This window comes from Hipposideros armiger, unplaced genomic scaffold (genome assembly GCF_001890085.2).
Source record: "Hipposideros armiger isolate ML-2016 unplaced genomic scaffold, ASM189008v1 scaffold_734, whole genome shotgun sequence".
NCBI lineage: Eukaryota > Metazoa > Chordata > Mammalia > Chiroptera > Hipposideridae > Hipposideros > Hipposideros armiger.
In genome coordinates, this window is record NW_017732084.1 from 1,018,466 (window position 1) to 1,038,119 (window position 19,654).

A 19,654-nucleotide genomic window follows, 5' to 3' on the forward strand; every position below is an offset into this window, starting at 1 on the left:
AAACTGGCTTGGGGGAGTCAACCCCGGGCTTATGAAAACTTTGAGCTCTGAAGGATTCCAAGATAAAAATCACTGAACCAACCCAGCGTATATGAAAACAATTTCAGTGACAATGGAACAGGTTAGGAGTTTAATACAGTATCGCTTTTGTTTTTTCCTTAACAGCTGGCAGTTATATTAGCTTCCTTTCCGAATGGACTTCCTGCCAGTCCTCACTTATCTCCCTTCCGAGTATCCATGGGTAACAACATGGGGAGAAGCACAGGGCTGGGAGGGAAAAGGCTGCCACAGCCAAGTGGAGGGTGTGTGTTGTGTTCACACTGGGACTGTGTGTTGAAAGGTTCGCCGAGGAGATAAGAGGGGGCGAGAGACACCGATATTCAAGCAAGCAAGTTTATTAACCTGCCGGGTTGAGGCCATGACAGGCGTCAGCCCCGACTAAGGGAAGGGTCTAGTTTTTATAGGGTGGAGTAAGTAACCGGTGGCGACGGCTGGTGGGGGCAACGGCTGGGGGTAACGGTTGGGAGTTTTCGGAAAATTTCTACTTGTGCCAAGCAGGATACGGATGATGTATTCCCCGCTGGGTCTTGCACCAAGCAGGATGCTGGGTTTGTGCCTGTTACTGCATGGCTGAGCTGGCCTCCAGGGCAAACAGTGCCTTTCACTTGTGTCGTGCAGTCTCACTGAAGACTCATCTGCAGAGCAGGCAGAGCTGGCAGATCCTCACGAGCTCTCACTTTTAGGCGTTAGAAAGAGACGCCACCTGTATTTCCAGGTCGGAGGGAGTCGTTCCATATGAGCAGAGAACACTAATGCTTTAGGAAGAGAGAATGGCTCTCACCGCTGCTGTGAAACTCCGCACGGGGACCCTCCAGCAGTACACGAGGCCGTGGCACAACATCGTTCAACTTTTCAACCTTTACAGTTTTAACTGGAAAACCTAATGCTCCTGACAAAACTGCCTGATTTAAATGTTCTCACCAGTAAAAAAAAAAATCTTAGGAAAAGGAAGCAGCGGTCTCATTTGTTTGCGAAGCACACGTGTGGTCGCAGAGAAGCAGCCCTGCACCGCGTGCAGGGGAGGCTGGTTCCCGGAGCAGTGGCCAGCCGTCCGCGGCCACAGGGCGGGCCACATGGCGGGCTGGGAGTCCTTCAGTCCCGTAAGGGCGCTGTAGCCCCATGTCTTTTAATGAGGCGCACGCCCTAGAGACCAGAGAACTGGGGGCCTGGGGTGTCGAAGAGCAGGGCTGGATTGCACCTTCGTAAAAGTCTCAGACCCTGAGGAGCAGCCACTGGGCTTTAACACACCTGCCTGGGCTGACAAGAGCCAGTATGTTGCCAGTGGCTTTGGAAATGGACCAGGTGGCTGCCCATGACCTGCCCTCACTGAGGCAGAGAAGGGAGGCACTGGGTGGAGGGGTTAGACCCCACTGTAAACAACAGAATCAACGGAGTCCCTTGAAAATGGAGCTGGAGCTGCCATCCCAGGGGAACTGCCTGGCGCGGCTGACGCCCCAAACCTTTGGAATGGTAAAGCAGGGAAAAGTAACCTTTGCACTGGGCTTGAGCTCCGGTCCCAAAGAACTGTCTGCGAAGAAGATCGCAAGAAAGCGGATATTATAACTAATGGGCTGATGACTCCCGGGCGGAAAATTTAACACATTGTTTAGAATTAATGGCACTATGTTAGGCTGTTTGTAACCATAGCAACGCCTTCCTCCTACTGATGTAACTGTTCCCCTTCCCTTTCTCATAAACACCCCTTGCCTTTCTCTCCTAATTGGAACACTGTTTGGGATGCTGCCCGAATCAGTGCCTCCCAAATGGCTATTCTTCGATCTCAAGTAAATGTTTGCTGCCTCTCACTTTGAAAGGTCTTCTATTTTTAGGTTGACACCAAGGAGAACATCCCCATTACTAGGGGAGTTGGCCAGTTACACGAAGTGGCCGGCTATTGTCCTTTCCACCCAAGGTGAAGACAAGGGGGACCGGGTCTAAGGCTGGGGTTCACTCAGGCAACCACCGTGCAGGGCCCCGAGGGCCTGGCCTGCTTGCAAGCGGGGTGCAAGGACACCCACCCCACGCAGCGGGCAGCCCCGCCCAGGGCGGACAGGGATGAGGCCGTCCCGCCACGCGCCGTCAGCAAGAGATGCAGAACCACGCCAGTCTCCACGTCCGACCGCCACGGGAAGGCAGCCCCCAGCCCAGGCAGACTCCAGCACGGCTCATGGCGCTCAGAGAGCACGGGCCGGAGACACTACCATGGAAAGTCGCTTCCTGCCCTCCTCCAGGGACGCGGCCAGGAGCTTCGAGAAAGGTGCCCCTCACAAACATGGCCGCCACCATCCCCCTTAAACGCGGCCGCCTCAGAGGCAGCACCCGGAATGCCCCTCACAAACATGGCCGCCGCCCCGCCCGCAACGTATAGGACCCGCCTTGTTGGGTCACATGCCTGGGAACCCCGACTGTGATTGGCCGATCCTCTGATGACGTCAGACGCCCAGCGCGGGTCGCGGGCCGTCGGGTTGCCGCTCCGCTGTAGAGCGCTAGGCCGGAGCGCGGGGACTTGGCGGCGTTGCTCGGGGCGGCAGTGTGCCTCTCACACTCATGAGGAGCCGGAAGGTGAGGGCGTCGAGGCGGGGCGGGCGCTGTGCGCGGCGAGGCGAGGGCGCCGGGGGCGCGGGGCGCTGGGGAGGGGCCGCGGACGCCGCGGCCGAGCTCCCCGGCCACGCCCCCGGAAGGGGGCTCCCCGGCTGCGTCCCAGGATGGTGCTCCGTCTCCTGCTGTGGTCTGGACGCCCGGCGTTTCCGGGGCTGTCGAGCCAGGGGTTCGTGCCCTGTTGCCACCACCCAAGCCTGGGGTCACGGCGTGTGACCTCAGCTTGTACCCAGTTCCCTCAGTGCAAAGTCAGGGTGATGTGGGTCCGCCCCAGACCGCGGTGAGGACTCAGGGGCGCCAGTTCCCGGCACTCGGTAACTGGTGACACGTGTGTGAACCAGGGCCGGGGACTGGGACACAAACCACCCGTGACGGGAGGGGTCCCTTTCGCGGTGGGTGCGGGCTGGTGGCCCCTGAGTGGCGGGAGCTGCGCCTGCGCGCTCCTGGTGCGCTCAGGAGTGAGTTCCGAATCTTCTGCTGTTCGTGGCTTTGAGCCTAAAGCGTGTCGCCTCCGGGCAGCACGCACTTGGGCCTGGGTCCGCGGTGGGGGTTTGCGCCAGCCCGACTGCCGTCTCTGCCCGCTGATGAAACTGCCCGGCCCTGATTAAGTGCCCTACCACTTAACGGTTCTGATCAGAGTGGGGTGCACATTGCCATTTTGCTTTTGTTTTCTTCAAAAACTGCGTCTGTTTTGTTCTGTCCCTGATTTAAATGGATGACGTGGATGTTTTCTGTTTTGCATTTTAATTCAATGATTTTTTTTTTTCACCGTTTAACAAAATGTCTTTCCAGTTGTTGTTCTAGGTTTCAGGTAGACACCGCAACGTAGCAGAGGCAGCTTCCGGTCTGCAGTAGCTGAATCCCAGAGATTAGACACGGTCCTCCTGTGTAGCTCTGTTTTCTTTCTTTACCCACCTTTTCCGGGTGTCATTACGAATATCGCATCAGTTGTTAAAAACCCGGTAACACGCTGTCGTGGTTACTTTACCATCTGTAGTCGTGTTCTTAGCCCAAACCAGCCTCGCGCCTGCTCCTTCTGTTCTTGGCAATAGAGCACGTTCCTATATACGTTGTATACGTATTGTTGTCTGTAACTTCTTTTTATATCAGTGAAGGCAAGGAGATAATACTTTTTTTTTTTTTAAGATTTTCTTGGGGAATTGTGGGAGGGGAACAGCGCTGGGGAATTGGGGGAAGGGGAACAGACAAGTTGCTGTCCTTTTGTTCTTCAGTCTAGTTGTGGAGGACGTTGCTTCACTGGCCCAAGTTGGCACCATCATTGCGCTCTTCCCGGGCGAGGCAGATCAGTCGCCGGCTTCTGGACGCCGCTCCCCTGCGGCTGCTGGCCCGCTCACGCTGGCTGCTGGCCGCTCACGCTGGCTGCTGGCCACATACGGTAGCCCATGGCAACCCACTGCAGCAGGGGCTGCAGCCTATGCTGTCGCCAGCAACTCACGGCAGCCCAGCTCCAGGTTGAGCTATTGTTCAGCATCTTAGCTGTGGAGGGCAGTGTCACTGGCCCTCATATGTGGGATCCGAACCGGGGCCCTCTGACGTCCCAAGCCAGCTCTTAACCATCGCGCCACTCGGCCGGCCTGAGATAATAGTCATTTCAACAGTCTTCTATGAGGACATCATTACTTTTACTGGTGTGCTCTTTTTTTTTTTTTTTCCTTTGGGTTTGCGTTGCCAGCTGAGATGGCTTGCTTTCAGCCTGAAGAGCTTCTTCTGTATTTCCTGTAAGGCGAGTCTGCTGGCAGCACATTCTCGCCGGTCTCGTTTCTCTGGAAGCGTCTACTTTGCCTTCACTTTTGACGGATAGCTTTGCTGGGTTACGGGATTCTTGGTTGACAGTGTTTTTCTGTGAGAACTTTAAATACGTGTGCATGTTACTCGCTGTGGTCTGGCCTCCGCGGTTTCTGCTGACCAGTCAGATAGGTGTGCTGCTCAGGCTTCCCTTGGAAGTACGGAGTCATTGTCCTCTTGCTGCTTTCGAGGTTTTCTCTTTGTCTTTTCAGCGTTTTTACAATAATGTGTCTGTCTGTGGCCCTCTTGACATTTATCCTGCTTGGAATTCAGTTCTTTGAGATTCCTGGATGTGTAGGTGGTTGTTTTTTAGTAAATTTGGGGTGTTTTCAGCCATTATTTCTTTGAATATCTGTTCTCCTCCTCTCTGCCCTTCTTTCTGGTACTATCGTTACACATAAATTGGTTCCCTTAATGGTGTCCGACATTTCTCTAAGATGCTTCGTTGTCTTCATTTTTTCCCCTCTCTGTTCTTCGGCTTGCATATCTATCAGTCGTCCGTCTTCAAGTTTGCTTATTCTTATTTCTGCCAGTTCGTAGCTACTGTTGAGCCCCTCTAGTGAACGTTTTGTTTCAGTTAAACTTTTCAACTGCAGAACTTCCGTTTGGTTTGTTTTTATAATGTCTGTCTTTTTATTGATAATCCTCTATTTGATGCATCGTTATCATCAAGTCTCTTTCCTTCTTTAATCATGGCTTCTCTTATCTCTCCAACATTTGATAAAGCTGCTTTGAAGCCTTCTGCCAAATCCAACACCTGGTCGCTCACAGGCAGGTGTGCCGCCTGCTTTTATTCCAGTGTATGGGTCTACTTTCTTGTTTCCTCACGTGCTTCATAATTTATTTGGTTGAAAACTGGACGTTTTAGATAATATAGCAACTCGGTACTGGTCCGCATCCCAGGGCTTGTTACGCTTTTTTTATTTGTTTAGTGACTGGGCAGATTATTCTGTTAGTGTCAGTCGACGTGTGTCGTGTCGTCCCCCCCCCCTAGTGTGGAGCTCTGAGGTGGTTTGCCCCCCAGCCACCTGGGATAGCAGTGCTTCTAGGAGGGCTCGTCCTCCCACCACACCCGGCTGTTAACCTCCATTAATGGCCAGCTGATTGCTCAGTGACCTGGGGCATAAATTGCTCTACAAACAATCCAACCGTGCTCTGGCTTCTTTTGAGGAGTAGTTTCTAAGGTCCGTGTCTGATATTTGTTCTGACCCCCCCCAGTGGGGAGAGGGTCCAGCTGTGTTAGTATTCCCTGGTCACTCCTGCAGACTAGCTGGCCTACAGTTTATCTGTTGTGTATAAATTCTCCTCCCAGCTGCCTTCACTCACAATCTCCCACTGTTTTTGAGAGCCCCCTGCTGCAAATGAAGTCAGTTCCTTTGGGAGGAGATTAAAAGCCTTCTGTTTTGATGCCTGCCTCTCCCCCAGGCAAAATCTCTGAGTCAGGGCTCTGTCAAGCTGGGGACCACAACAGTGTGACACCCCTGCTCTAGGAGCTGAGCGCTCAGGGGAGGGGGGCCGTGGCAGCAGCCTGAGATCCGTTGGGCTTGCCTCTCCTGGCCCGGAACCGCTGCCTCCCAAGCAGGGGCAAGGGTGATGGGCCCCGTCTCTGCCCTGTGCCCAGAGTGGAGCCTCCCTCTGGTCCACAGGTGGGTCTGGGCAGGAGGGAGCCTCCTCCTCTCAACCGCACTTACTCAGGACGGAGCCTCACGTGGACTAGGATGAGGGAGGAAAGCCCTGACTGGGAGCAGGGGGGACCCTGTGTTCTGGCCGTGGCCGTCTGAAGTTTAAACACTGCAGCTTTCGTTCCCGAGTTTTTATAGCTGTTTGTGAATAATTTCCTAAGTGGCTGTTTGCCTGCAGGACCATTTCCAAGGGCTTTACCTAGTCATTTTTTTAATACTTTTCACCAGTTTCACTGGGGAGACGGTCAGTGGAACCCCTCGTGCTGTCATGTTGGGAGTCAATCATCTCCGTCCCGTTTTGGGAAACCATATTTCTGCCTTTGCCCGCCCAGTTTTTTACCGGTCTGCTTGGGAGGAGGAAGACCTTGGTGGTGGAAAGGTCTTCCTTTAGGGATTGTGTCCATGGAAGCAACCAGGTTGCCCAGCTGAAGAGCGACAGCTCTCCAAGTTAGGAAAAACGTAGCGGGTTCTTGACATGTTGGAGCAGCCACCGCACAGGTGGGTGGCTTTACCCATGACGACACAGAAGCCAAAATGGGGTCTACCAGACTTGGCTGTTGCAAATCTAAAGTCGACGGTGAATGGCCTGCTTGGCGCCTGTGACAGTCCCAGCTCCCAGGCCTCATCCAGACCCACTGAGTTTACTTCTGCGGGGAGGGCAGGAGAGCGGGACGCTAACTGGCCCCCCATGGGGCCTGTTGCACCCTAAGATTTCGCAGCCACCGAGAAGCACACTGCTGCTGGTGCCCTAGAGGCAGGTCTGTCGGGTTTGGAGCCGCAGAGCGGACGGCAGGCTCTCTGTCTCTCTGTTCAGCTCTCTGTGAGCGGCGGGCAGTGTCATACCGGGGGGAGTCGTGGGTGATGGAGCAGGGTGAGAGAGACCCCAAACAGGTTCCTCACCCAAGCCGCCCTCACCTAAAGCTCTTTTTAAAGCTGTTCGAGCACCAAGGACAGTGCCTGGTACATCAACACTCAGTGACAGTGGCAGCCATCATCAGGACCCCTGAAGGGCAGAGCACAGTCCGTGTACGAAAGTGTCTGCAGCAGGACTCATAATGGGACAAGGAGAGCCAGTGGCCTCCTGGGACTAAAATTGTCCCTTCCTGTCATGGGTATGGGAGCGCTTCAGGAAGAAGCTGGTAGGGCTTTGTGTCTGTGGACAGATGTTTTGCAGCCTCCGTGGGCTCAGGTCTTTCTGTGTGACTGTTACCACACCACTGCCAGCGCCCTGTCAGGAGACCCCTGCCTTTGGGACCGTGCGAGCCCAGGCCCGACCCCCATGGCAGCGGGACCTTACCCCCCTGGCCTGCCGCGCCTTGTCCGGGCTGAGTTTCCTTTTTCTGTTTAAATGCCTCTGGAACTGTTGGTGTGTCACGCAGCCTTGGCGAGCTGCCATCTCCAGGGGCCTCGGACATCGTGGGCCGCGAGTCGGGATGGCCGCGGTGCCGTTGTAATGATTTCTAAATCAGCTTCCTTCCTTTCTGTTCTCTTTTCTGCTGAGCGTGCGGCCCTTCGTCTGTCCTCTTCTGGGTTCGCAGTTCCAGGGCCCTCGTGACCACGGCTTTGAAGCCTGTCACCTGCAGCATCTGCCCTTTATGACTCCACGCTCTTCACTGTTCACTGTTGTCATTGTCTGCGTGTATGTGGTTTCCGTTCTGGCCTTTATGACTCCACGCTCTTCACTGTTCACTGTTGTCATTGTCTGCGTGTATGTGGTTTCCGTTCTGGCCTTTATGACTCCACGCTCTTCACTGTTCACTGTTGTCATTGTCTGCGTGTATGTGGTTTCCGTTCTGGACCGGGAAAAGGAATTAGTGGGAAAACTGCCGACATTCACGTCAAGTCTGCAGTTTAGTTACCAGCGTTGGACCAGCTCTGACGGACGTACCGTGGCTGTTCCGCGTTAGGGAAGCGGGGTGACGCGTACACAGGAGCGCCCTGTACTAAACACCTACAGTTATTCCCAAATAACATTCTCTAAGGTTCATTGTTCTAGTGAACTCCTTTCTCATTAGGAGACTTCCCTTTGCATCCAGAGTAAAATGGAGGCGGGCCAGTTTGTTCATGTTGGGGGTGATCAGACAGACAACTGCTTAAACTGAAGGAATTAGGACTGTTTCTACCTGTAACTGGAGGGGGCATTACATGGGCAGGCAGTCTTGTTTTTCACGTTATCTTTTATCAGGAACTTGACACCAGATAGAAGTTTGAGAACCTTCTGAGGAAGGATATGTGCTGCTTATTCTAAACACATTCGAAGCTGACTCAGTACCTATGAACTTCTAAACGGAGGCTCCTAGGAGCGTAGCAGATGAGGAAGACAAGTACCCCAAGCTTCCAGGACAGTGGGAAGAGAAGTCTTGCCCGTGGAACTTGGAGCTTTGTTTGCACTGGCACACTTAGGTCACAGGTGTCCTCCAGGGTGGTGATAAAAATGTCAGGGGGAGGGACTGTCGTCGGGTTGCTCTCAGCCTCCACCTCCGCGCTGCCTCCCTCGGGAGCGCCGTCTGACCAGCCTTTGCCTCTGGTCTAGCTCACAGGTGGAGTGCGGGCTTCAGCGCGCCTCAGGGCCCGGACCTGTTCCGCCAGCTCGGCCACTGCTCAGGAAGTCAGCATCGCCACGTCCGCCCGGACGGTATGTCAGGTGAGCCATGTTCCTACGAAGACCCAAGGGCTTGACTCAGGTGTCCATTTTTGTACAGAATTTCACTCCGAGATGTGTGGTATTAGAGACCAGCATGGCTCATGTGCCAGACGAGAGGGTGGCGGTGCTGTGTTGCCAGAGACACGTCACTCTCCAATCCAGGGCTCTGCCTTCGAGGGTTTGCCCACCACTGGGCGCGTGTCCGAGGCCCAGTGTCAAGGTGCACCTTTGCTAGTTATTCTCCCTCCTCATCATCACGCAGCCTCTTGCGTGGTGTCCACATAGCGCTGTCCTGTTTCTCACCAAAGGCTTTAAGAGAGCGGCAGAGTGGGCTAGGGACAGGCGCCCCTGTCACCTTTCTGTGTAATGCGCTGTGGTTGCTGGAAGGCCAGTCAGCCCCGCCAATCCACGGCTCAGGTCGGGTCAGGACGTGGCTGTAACCAGCAGCCGGCTGTCTCCCTCAGTGCAGCTCATGGCAACTGCGCTGCAGTCAGCGTAGCAGACGTTTGTCAAGCACCCCCCGCGTGCCGTAAAGCTGGGATCCCTGCCTTCAGGCAGCCTTCGTGCTAGCAGGAACAAACGGAAACTGGATGCTTGTTACAGCTCTAGAGTCTGTCAGCGCAGGCCTCTGAATCTGCCTCAGGAAACGCCACAGCCCTACTGCAGGGGCAGGTGTGTCCACATCCTCTCCCACCTGCCCCTTTGGTGGCAGACAGTGAAATGGCCCTGCTGACCGACCGCAGAAGTAGTGCTTCAGCATCTGCATCTTCTAAGATGTGAAGAAAACTAGCCTCTGGGCTCAGACCGCCTTATCTCCCAGCCGCTTCGTCATCCTGGGTGTCTGCTTTGCCCTGACGTTTCTCTTTCTTGACAGACTTCCTCGGCACACAAAGCCACCGAGAGGCGAATTTCCAAGAAGTTCAAGTATGACAAAGGTCACCTAGTGAAATCAGAATTACAGAAACTAGTCCCTAAGACCGACAGCGCTGCTTTGTCCGAAGCACCACCAGAGACCGCTTGTAAAAATGAGCCCCTGGAGTTTTCCGAAGGCGGCCCGGTGCTCCCAGGAAAGGAAGCCGGTGTTTCTGCACCCCCGGAGGCGGCAGGCCTCCCCATCAGTCACTGCACAGGTGGGAGTGACGCCTGCTCAACAGAGACGGAAGACGGCCTGTCCCTGCCCGAGCAGGGTGCCCTTCCCGAAAAAGGGTCTAACAGCAGCCCTGCCCCGTGGGAGGAGCCCACGCCCGAGCCGGGCCAGGGCCAGGTCGCCCCGCTCCAGATGGACAGCAGCGTCTTCCTGGACGACGACAGCAGTCAGCCGATGCCAGTGAGTCGGTTCTTCGGGAACGTGGAGCTCATGCAGGTAAGGTGGGGGCGCCTCCCTTCCAAGGTGCTCCCCAAGGGCTGCGCTGGCACGTGACCTTGTGCAGGCACGACCTCAGCAGTCAGTGGCCAGTAAGGATGGTAACCCAGGACAAGAAAACAAAGTGCTACTCACTGGGGGCACGCCCACCCTCTCCCAGGCTGGGGTCACTGCTGGCATCTCCACCGTGGCCTCGGTGGGGTGGGTTGCCCTGGAGCGTGTGTCTGACCTCACTGCAAGGTCAGGAAGTCGTGTCTGGTTTTGTGACCGGCTGCCCCTCACGTGCGGAGCTGTCTTTGGTTTTCCGGTCTGGTCTTTCCCTCGATGTGGAATGTGCTGTCATCCGGAGAGCAGTGCTGTGGCTCTGGCCCCCGCGGTCTGCCCCATGCAGAGCTGGGAGGTGGGTGAGCCGCGGGGGCCGGTGCTAACGCAGTGGGTTGTTCGTGACTGAGGCGAGTGTTCTCTCCCCCCAAGGACCTCCCACCAGCGTCTTCATCTTGCCCTTCAGTGAGCAGACGAGAATTCCGGAAAATGCATTTCAGAGCCAAAGATGACGAGGAGGATGAGGAGGATGCAGAGATGTAGGGAATAAAATACTTGTGACAGTTTCTTTGCCTATTTAGTGCAGTTAATCATTTGACAGTTTAGCAAATTACAGAATTTATGTAAAATTTATCCCCAAGAGGACGTGTCCTTAATCGAACTTCAGAACTGACCCCTAAAAGTCAACAGTGCAGACGCCAAACACTGGGGAGATGGACGCCTCTGAGCTGAAATCGCCGTGGAGGGTGGAATGTTGCTGCTTTCTTTCCAGGTCACGGCTGCGCCTGCACATGGGCAATGATGTTTGCGTCGGCTCGGGGGCCTGGGTTAAATGAGAGACGCTTGTAAGAACTGCGGTGGACCTCTGTAGTGTTGATAATGTGCACGTTTGTTCCCTTATGGAAACTTGATCGGCCTTGCGATGGACTCAATGGCAGTTCTTAAAGAACTCTGTTTCTGTATATGAAGCTAATGTGTACCTGGGAATTTTGCAAAATGTACATGAGAAGAAATAAAATATATTTTGAAAGTATTTTTAAGGAAGTCTTACGTGTATGACCCTGAAACTGGATTCATTTCTGAAACGTTTCAGAGCCAAGTGGAAGAAATGCCGCCTGCCTTCCTCATCCTGGTAAGGCTGGAGCGGCACAGCCTTGAGTCCAGCCCCCCAGCTGAGCGCTGAGGCTGTGGACCTGAGGGGACACAGCCCCCCTCTTGTTCAGCGGTCTTCAGCACATCCCTCACCCCAAGTGGTAGGGAGGTGCCATCCTGTGGTCTTCTCCACAGTTCCAGCTCCACAAATGCCTTGCGTTCCCTAAGTGTTAAGTGTGTCTTGTTATGTTAATGAGGTGACTTTGGGACCCCATCCAAGGGTGGGGGCTGGTTGCAGTGGTTAGAGGGTTGGAACACTGAGTCCCACCAGGGAGGACCATCAGGGAGGGGACAGGGGCTGGAGGTTGACTCAGTCGCCAGTGGCCAATGATTTAGCCAATCGTGATTCTGTAATGAAGCCGTCATAAAAAACCCAGGACACTCTTCCGGGACGGTGTCTGCAGGCATTCAGAGCGGTGCAGCGTTTGACATCCCGTCGGAGGCTCTCCTACAATACAGCTTCTAACCAAACTAGGCAGCCCCAAACCCCTGGTAGTAGAATTGTTTCCCTTTATACCAAGAAGGTTGGGAAAGCACCAGAGTCTGCATGTGGCGTGTGCCCAGGCCGACTCCACGGAGTTCGTGCTGTGAGACCTAAAGTTCTAATGAGGTTGAAATGAAAAAACATGTCAGCAGGGCCTGTGGTGGGTCCATGTGTGCTAAATGTGTCCGTGACAGGATCGAGCGTGCTTTCCTCATCGAGGAGCAGAAAATTGTTGTGAAAGCGTTGAAGGCACAAGCACAGTCAGAAAGCTAAATAAAAAAATGAAGCTTTTTTGAATAATAAACACGATTAAAAGTCTTAAAAAAAAACCAAACAAAAAAAAAACCCTAGGACAGCTCATTGGTCCTTTCTTCGGAGAGCTTCCTGGTTGGTGAACACGTGGATTCGGGGAGCGTGGTATGCCTGGAGGGGGCATGGCAGCTCCTCATCCTGTCCCCCATACCTTGCCCTGTGCATCTCCCACCTGGCTGTTGCTGAGTTCCAACCTTTTACCATAAACCAGTACCGTGTTTCTCTGAGGACACCAGTCATGCCAGCAGCAACGAGGGCTGTGCTCTCCTCCATGGGGCAGTGTTACCAGGCACACCTGCCCTGCCATGGACTACACTTTCCAGCTCCCCTTGCGTCAAGGAGCACCTTGTCATGTATTCTTGCCAGTGGGTAGAAACACTCTGTAATGTTGGCCTTTGCAAAATGATAACAGTTGTGCGCCACATAATGACATTTCGGTCAATGATGGGCCATGTACAGGATGGTGGTCCCATCAGGTTATAATGGAGCTGAAAATTTCCCATCACCAGTGACATCGTAGCCATCATAACTCATAGCACAACGCGTCCCTCGTGTGTGTGTGTATGTGTGTGTGTATAGGGGCGATGCTGGTGTAAACAGACCTCCGCTGCCTGTCGTGTAACAATCTAGCACACGCTTGTATGTCCAGTATGTAACACTTGATGGTGGTGATAAATGTATTTACCATTCTATACTGTTTACCCTTATTTTATAGTGGATTCTTTCTACTTATAACAACGTTTGCTGCTGCCTCATCCATCTCGTGTTGACCATGTCTCTTGATAGCATCGTTTTCTCTTGTAGCCCAGGAGCAGTATGTACCTCACAGCCTAGGTGTATAGTGGGCTGTTTGTGTAATTTCCAGGTTAGTGTAAGTGCCTCCGTGATGTCCACACAACCACGAGATCCCCTAACAACGCATTTCTCAGAATGTGTCCCGGCTGGGCGGAGAGTGGAGAGCACCTGTGGGAGCGTCCTCTAAGTATTATATGTTCCTGCAGCTCTGTATTTCCCGCGTGGGGAACCCTCAGACCAGCCTCGGCTTCGTCACTCACAGAAGAACTCACGGGGCTCAGGAAAGCCAACACACTCATGGTCACAGTTCATTACAGGGAAAGGACACAGATCAGAATCGGCAGAGGGAAAAGGCACATGGGGCAGGCGAAGTCCAGGAGGAGCCGGCACAAGCTTCCAGAAGCTTCCAGAAGTGGAGTCAGGAGACAGGCAGGACATGGGAGACACGTGTGAAATGCTGCCAACCAGGGACTCTCACCCGGGCCTTGGAGTCCAGGCGGTGTTGGGGGTCAGCCCCACAGGCTCGGAGCACCCCTGTGAGGACCGCGGCTGCTGGACTGCAGCCCCACCTCCAGGCCACTGGTACAGTGGGGCCCAGGGTCTCGGGCTCAGAGCCACTGTATTCCAGGGAGTTCCCGGGCCCAGTTCCCCCAGGAGGAGTGAGGGCAGTCTGCACACAGGCTTTCTGAAATGAATGGGGACTGGCGGGTTTCAGCAGTCAGTCAGGCCCCACTACAGCCCTTCAGGGGCTTCCCAGAGCTTTTGGGAGTGAGACCCGCCCCTTCCCCTGGGTTCTCAGTTTGCAGCCTTCTGGAGGCTCGAAGCCCCTCCCCTGGTCATACCTTTGGCCACAGTAGCCCCCCCTGGGACTAACACCTCATTCTTCCCCCAGCTCTGAATGTCTGGCTCCCGGGGCCGGCTGATTGGCTCAGTTGGTAAGAGCGCAAGCTCTGAGCAGCAGGGCCCGGGTTCAGATCCCACATAGGTCAGTGGCACTGCCCTCTACAGCTAAGATGGTGAACAACAGCTCCACCTGGAGCTGGGCTGCTGTGGGTCGCCGGTGACGGCAGAGGCTGCAGCCCCTGCTGCAGTGGGCTGCTGTGAGCTGCCGTGAGTGGCCGGCAGCCAGCGTGAGCGGCCAGCAGCCAGCAAGAGCTGCCAAGAGCCGCCATGAGCGGCCATCCAATGGCCTGTGAGCGACTGCCTCAGCCAGGAAGAGCGCAATGATCACAACCCCAACATGGACCATTGAAGCGGCGTCCTCCACAGCTAAACTAAAGAACAAAAGGTCAGCAACTTGTCTGTTCCCCTTCCCCAATTCCCCAGCACTGTTCCCATCCCCTAATTCCCCAATAAAATCTAAAAAAAAAAAAAAAATGAATGGCCAGCTCCCCCCTTACACCTCTCTCTGCTTAAGTGGTTTCTGCCCGTGCCCGCCATCCTGCACCCTTTGTTCCCTCCCAGCTGCCAGAGGCTAGGAGGCTGTGGCCCGGGGTCTGGGAGTCCTGGCATTGCAGCAGGCTGAGGCTGCGATGGTCACCCACTGGGCCTGGCCCTGTGAAGCACATTCTGGACTCCAGGGCCCTCTGGCCGTGGGTGACCTCATGCCTGCATGGCACAGGAGTTGCTCTACCGCCAGCTGCAAGACCTTCCCTCCTGCTGAGAATGCACAGACCACAAACCCGTATTTGCAAAGAGGTTCAGCTACCTGCTCTACTTTGGGTGACATAACTCCTGACAGGTGACCCCACCTTCAGCACCCAGCACCTGAGGCTGAGGGCCAGAGCAAGCAGAAAACAACAAAACGATGCAACTATGGGAGTCTTGTGAGTCCTCGAAGTTTTCTCTGCCTGGCTCTCTGGTTCCTGCCTCCTGCAGAAGTGAAACTGCAGACCAGGAAGGTGAGGAGGGTGGGGTACAGGAGCTGACAGCCATGGGGCAGCGGCCCGAAGTCCTAATAGGTCAGCTCCCAAGCCCAGTGACGGGAGTGGCACTGCTCGGAGCGGCTGGTCGGGGCGAGGAGCCCATCCCTCTGCTAAGAAAGCTCATCACGAGGACACGCTGCAAAAGGTGCGCTTCCAGGACTGGACAACGGACCAGCCAGTCCCCAAACTGGCAGTCTCAGAGCGGGAGGGGTCTCGGAGGCTCCCTGCACAGACGGGGTCTGCGAGCTCCAGAGACCCTGACCTGTGCCTGTAGGACCTGAAAGGAGACGTCCCTCGGCCCGTACGTCCTGATTAGACAGGTAAACACCACATAATAAGGTGAGACTTCTAACATTCCACACACAGTGGGCTCGATCTAAGGTATTTCTATATTTCAGTGAAGAAAATGCAACAATTTGGGTTAGTTTTTAAAATCATTGACCCCTTCTTTTTATCCTTATTTTCATCATTTTCAATGAGTGCAAACTTTTTTGACATGTCTATTTATGAAAAATGTTTATTGGCTTTTTCTGATTATATAATGTGAAAATTCAAATGTTACAAAATGTAAACAATTTTTTAAATTATGAAATGCACATTTCAAAAATTTCAAGTATAGTCATTCCTCAGTGTCTGCAGAGAATGGGTTCCAGGACCACCCCCATTCTAAAACCCACAGATGCCCAGGTCCCTGACATAAAATGGCAAAGAGCAGTCCACAGTCGGCCCTGCACGTTCTCAGGCCCCACGCAGGTGTGGAGCCCGCGTTATAAATGCATGATTCAGAAAATTGGTCCTTTGTAATCCAGTCGCACCCCCACCCCATCCCAGGACCACTGCTGTGCACAGACATGTGTCTCCTTGCACAGTGTCTCTCCACGCACTGACACGTGTGTGACACGCTTGTAGCCTTTCATGAATCAAACAGGTCATACTCTGCATTGTTAAGCCACTTGCTCGTACACTTAACAGCTTCCTATTTCTACACAATAACGCTTAAAACTGCTACCCAGTTTTGCGCTGTGTAAATGTATTCGATTGAGTCATAAAATTAATGATATCTGACCATTTTGGGGCTACAAAAACAGCAATTTCATCGGGTTCAACATAACGCACAATCAGCCACTCCCATACTGCCTGGCATTTGGAGGGTTCCCTCTTGGCGCTATTATAAATAGTCGGGCAGGGAACATCCTTGTGCATTCTTCATGGAGTGTAAACATTGTACCCGAAAGGGGGCACAACCCATTTTTGAGCATTTAGAAAAGTCTAGAGGACAGGGCTTCCCACCTGCCTGGGGAGGGAGACCCAGCGGAGCCAAGAGAAACTAACAGTATGTCTCCCTAGTGGGAATGGTCACCTTTGGCCACGACGCCGTGTAGCAAGCAGACTGCGCTACACGAGCATACAAAACAGGTCCAGTCGCGGCAGACACAGGTCCCTGACCCCTGCCGACCACACAGCAGTGCCCCCAACATCCTGTCAGTGCCCCAAGCTTGTCCTCTGCTGTGGGCTCTTAGAGGTGCAGGAGACAGATTCAGAAATGTTGGTGAAATCACAAATTCATAGGATGACTTTGTTTAAGTATAAAAAAAAGCACCAGTTAAAGTCACGCAAGTCAGCAGGCCTGGCCAGAGTGGGGAACATGCGCCCGAGTCACCGGCGCTTGCGAGCAGCCCGCTTCCTCTTCACCTTCGTCTGGGGCTTGTAGATTCTGCTTGGGTCACAGCTGAGCTTGTGGGTGGTTTTCTTGTGGCAGGCAATGTGAACTAACTTTAGATTCTCTGACGTGAAAAGCAGGCGGTAAAAATACTCCCAGTCTACTTCCCTTCCATCCTGTTCTTTAATCGCTTCAGCCAGTGTGGGGACAATGGTGCGTTTCTTTTCTATTCTGGAAAGGAAGGTCAGAGAGGGTCATTTTCTGCTGTCACACCCCCACAGGCACAGGTAAAATACCGTTTCCACTCAGTTGTAGCTACAACATAACATAATGTGTGGCTGCTTACAGGAAAAGACAAGTGGAAACCTGTTAAGATTTCAAAAGGAACCATACTTGGCACCATCCCAGAAAGAGTAGGGTGTCAGCGACCCGGAAAAGACTCATCGAGCTGTCGGCAGGACGGGCACTGGGGGACATGCTTCACAAACTCATCAAAGTGCCGTCACAGAGCACGGCCACACACTGGGTCAGGTCTGCCTGGCGAAGCCTGATGCAAGCAGCTCTGCTTGTCAAGCTTTGAAAATTGGAACGGTGCACATTTTTTTAAAAACACTGAAAAGTACCCAGAAAAAAATGGGATTCTGGGAGTCAACCTGAGTCCCGTCACAGCTACTCACCAACAGTCTGCCTTACTGGCCTCCATGCTTTGATCTATGTGTAGATTTACCCAAAAAATGATAATACGATAATATATGAACATTTTTTATAGAACTGACAAGTAAAACTAAAGTTGCTATGACTACCACCATGAATCTCATTTCCCTCCGTCCGTCCCCAGAGATGACCACCGTGAAGGGTTGGATGTGTGTCTTTCCGGCCCTGACCTCACACGTGGGCATGCGTGTATGTGTCTGTGTAGAGACACTATAGTCTTGCTGTGTGTAAACCATTTCACTTGTAAACAATGTGAAGACTGTGCAGTGACAAGTGCAACAGCTCGTAAGCTGAGTCGGTGGAACTGGAGACGCCACAGCGAGGGCTGCTGGCACCCGGGGGACCAGGCTGGCCCAGGTGGATGCCTCTCCCCCAGCGCAGCAAAATGCCAAGTAAACGTACCTCTCTAAAAATACACATAGTTGAGATCAAAAGAAAGAAGGGGGCTCCCCAGCTGCCAGAAATATAGACATCAAGGCTTGACCCACAGGGCAGGTGACATGCCAGCGGCTCCCCAGGTCCTGAAAGAGGCCCCAGGGGGGCCCTTGAGAGCCCGAGGAGATGGGACTGAAACCTCACTCCAGCCATTACATGGGGGACAGAGATGCTGCAAGGGAGTCCGGGGCTTTGGGGAGGAGGAAGGAAATGCCACAATGTCACAGGCCATTGCTGCATAACCAGCCCCCCAAACTCAGTGTTTGCTGTGGGGTGGCCCGGCCCGCTCCTGTGGCCGTGCTCTGCTGGAGGGCTGGCTGCGCTGACCCTTCTCCCATGGTGTCTTTCATCCTCAAGAAGGCCAGGCAGGCTCCTTCAAGTGGCATGGCAGAATTCAAAGAGGACAAGCCCCAACGTGCAATATTCATCAGGTCTCCATGGGTGTCCTGTCTGCTGGAATCCCACGGTCAAGCCAGATTCAGCATCGGGGAACGGGGACACAAGATGAGGACACCAGGAGGTGTGATTCACTGGGTGTCATTACTGTCACCATCTTCCACAGCCACCCTTGGCCCACCTGTCACACAGGCACACGGTGCAGCCTTACACTGCCTCACGTGGCAGGGGCCCATGAGCAAGGAATTCACACAAGGTGGTTTCAGAACCACTGAGCACCTGGGCATCTGGCAGAAACAAATGCAAAACCGCTCTGCAGGGTCAGGTCACTTCAGTGCACAGGTCTGGGCACGAAGGATGTGGGCAGAAAAAGAGTTCCCCCGAGGATGAGCAGCACCCAGACACACAGACACACACCGTGTGGGGAGCAGCAGTGCTTTGGGCAGGGTGCTGTGGCCAACCATGGAGCCCTGGGCCACCCACGCCAAGATGGGCCGCTGAGAGGTTGGGGAGCCATCCCAGGACCACCCCGACTCCTGACACCAGCTGCAGAGCTCAGGTATCAGAAGGACACACACAGATGTCAGCACGGGTTCCCCTGGGGACAGACACAGAAGGGGTTGGAAACGAGGCCTCAACTGTAACTCAGGTGTCTTAGGTGCTTTCAAAACATCGGATTCCAGAAAGTTAGCTGGACATTTTAGGGGCATTGGAAGATCGCTGTCATCCAAGCAGGAAAAATTCAAGGAAAGCGCCTCACTTAAAATAATAAAATGTCCCACGTCTTCCCTTTTGTAGAATGAGCTAGCGTAAATAAGGGTTTTGCTTGTCCTGGTCGAGGCAGGATGCCTCACCATGTAGGACCCTGTGACCGCCGCTTACTAGACCCCAAGAGGCCAGGTCCGAGCCAGGCCCCTCCTCCCACTGTCCACAGATGGGAGCAGGAGGTGAGAGGGGACACATAAGGTCACACGAGTGTGGACAGGACCTGGGCCAGCTCCCGTCAGAGACCGCAGTGCTGAGTGACACGCAGTCACACGGAGTAGGAGCAGGAGCATAGCGTGTGTCCGGCAGCCCCTTCCACACTGCAAGCCAGTCACACCTTTGGGTCTATAACCCACAAGCTCAGCACGTGAGGCACAAGGCAGCCACGGGCGCCCTGGCAGAGACAGGCCCCTCAGACGTGCGTGGGACCTATGAACAGTTCTCAAGGACATGCCCCCAGGCCCTGCGGGCCACATACTCACACGTGGTCCAGGTTCCAAGTGCTGAAGAGGACCCGGCTCTCCCTGTTACCATAGGGGTTGATGGAGTGTCTGGATGCACAGTCGTCCATGTCGAAAGGGCCCTGGGCCAGAAGAGAAGGTGAAGGTCTCGTATCAAGAGCTGCCACTTCAGGGCCGGCCGAGTGGCGCGATGGTTGAGAACTGGCTTGGGACGCCAGAGGACCCCGGTTCGGATCCCACATATGAGGGCCAGTGACACTGCCCTCTACAGCTGAGATGCTGAACAACAGCTCAACCTGGAGCTGGGCTGCTGTGAGTCGCCGGCGACGGCGTAGGCTGCAGTCCCTGTGGCAGTGGGTT

General features: G+C 54.1%; 2 protein-coding genes and 1 pseudogene across 4 annotated transcripts in view; 2 read left to right on the top strand and 1 right to left on the bottom strand.

Annotated features, from left to right (window-relative positions):
* The first annotated feature begins 2,479 nt into the window (after positions 1-2,479).
* On the top strand, positions 2,480-11,228 carry CUNH1orf174 (chromosome unknown C1orf174 homolog). Of its 2 annotated transcripts, none has more exons than XM_019627483.1 (4): positions 2,480-2,622; positions 8,680-8,790; positions 9,665-10,153; positions 10,628-11,228. In XM_019627483.1, the coding sequence occupies exons 1-4, from the start codon at positions 2,608-2,610 to the stop codon at positions 10,736-10,738; spliced, it is 726 nt and encodes a 241-aa protein (XP_019483028.1). In that variant the 5' UTR covers positions 2,480-2,607; the 3' UTR covers positions 10,739-11,228. The 2 variants fall into 2 exon arrangements, with proteins under 2 accessions (XP_019483028.1, XP_019483026.1); XM_019627481.1 differs by lacking the exon at positions 2,480-2,622 and adding an exon at positions 7,895-8,556.
* Positions 11,229-11,303: 75 nt separating this feature from the next.
* Positions 11,304-12,104, top strand: LOC109373557 (60S ribosomal protein L34 pseudogene; annotated as a pseudogene).
* Positions 12,105-15,407: 3,303 nt separating this feature from the next.
* DFFB (DNA fragmentation factor subunit beta) overlaps positions 15,408-19,654 on the bottom strand; it is a 13,275-nt gene continuing 9,028 nt past the window's right edge. Inside the window, exons 6-7 of one of the 2 annotated variants that reach the window (XM_019627488.1) lie at positions 19,316-19,416; positions 15,408-16,754 (exon numbers count right to left, since the gene is read on the bottom strand). In XM_019627488.1, coding sequence (XP_019483033.1) covers positions 16,520-16,754; positions 19,316-19,416 — 336 coding nt within the window. In that variant the 3' untranslated portion in view covers positions 15,408-16,519. Of the gene's footprint in view, positions 18,123-19,315; positions 19,417-19,654 lie in introns of both variants that reach the window. The other variant, XM_019627489.1, reaches the window with a different exon arrangement.

Excerpts from the sequence above, each read along its gene's own strand:
- CUNH1orf174 (XM_019627481.1), top strand. The coding sequence starts at position 8,458 with ATGAGGAAGACAAGTACCCCAAGCTTCCAGGACAGTGGGAAGAGAAGT. Across the intron at positions 8,557-8,679 it reads CTGGCACACTTAGGTCACAG|CTCACAGGTGGAGTGCGGGC; the intron begins GTGTCCTCCAGG and ends CCTCTGGTCTAG. Across the intron at positions 8,791-9,664 it reads CCGCCCGGACGGTATGTCAG|ACTTCCTCGGCACACAAAGC; the intron begins GTGAGCCATGTT and ends CTTTCTTGACAG.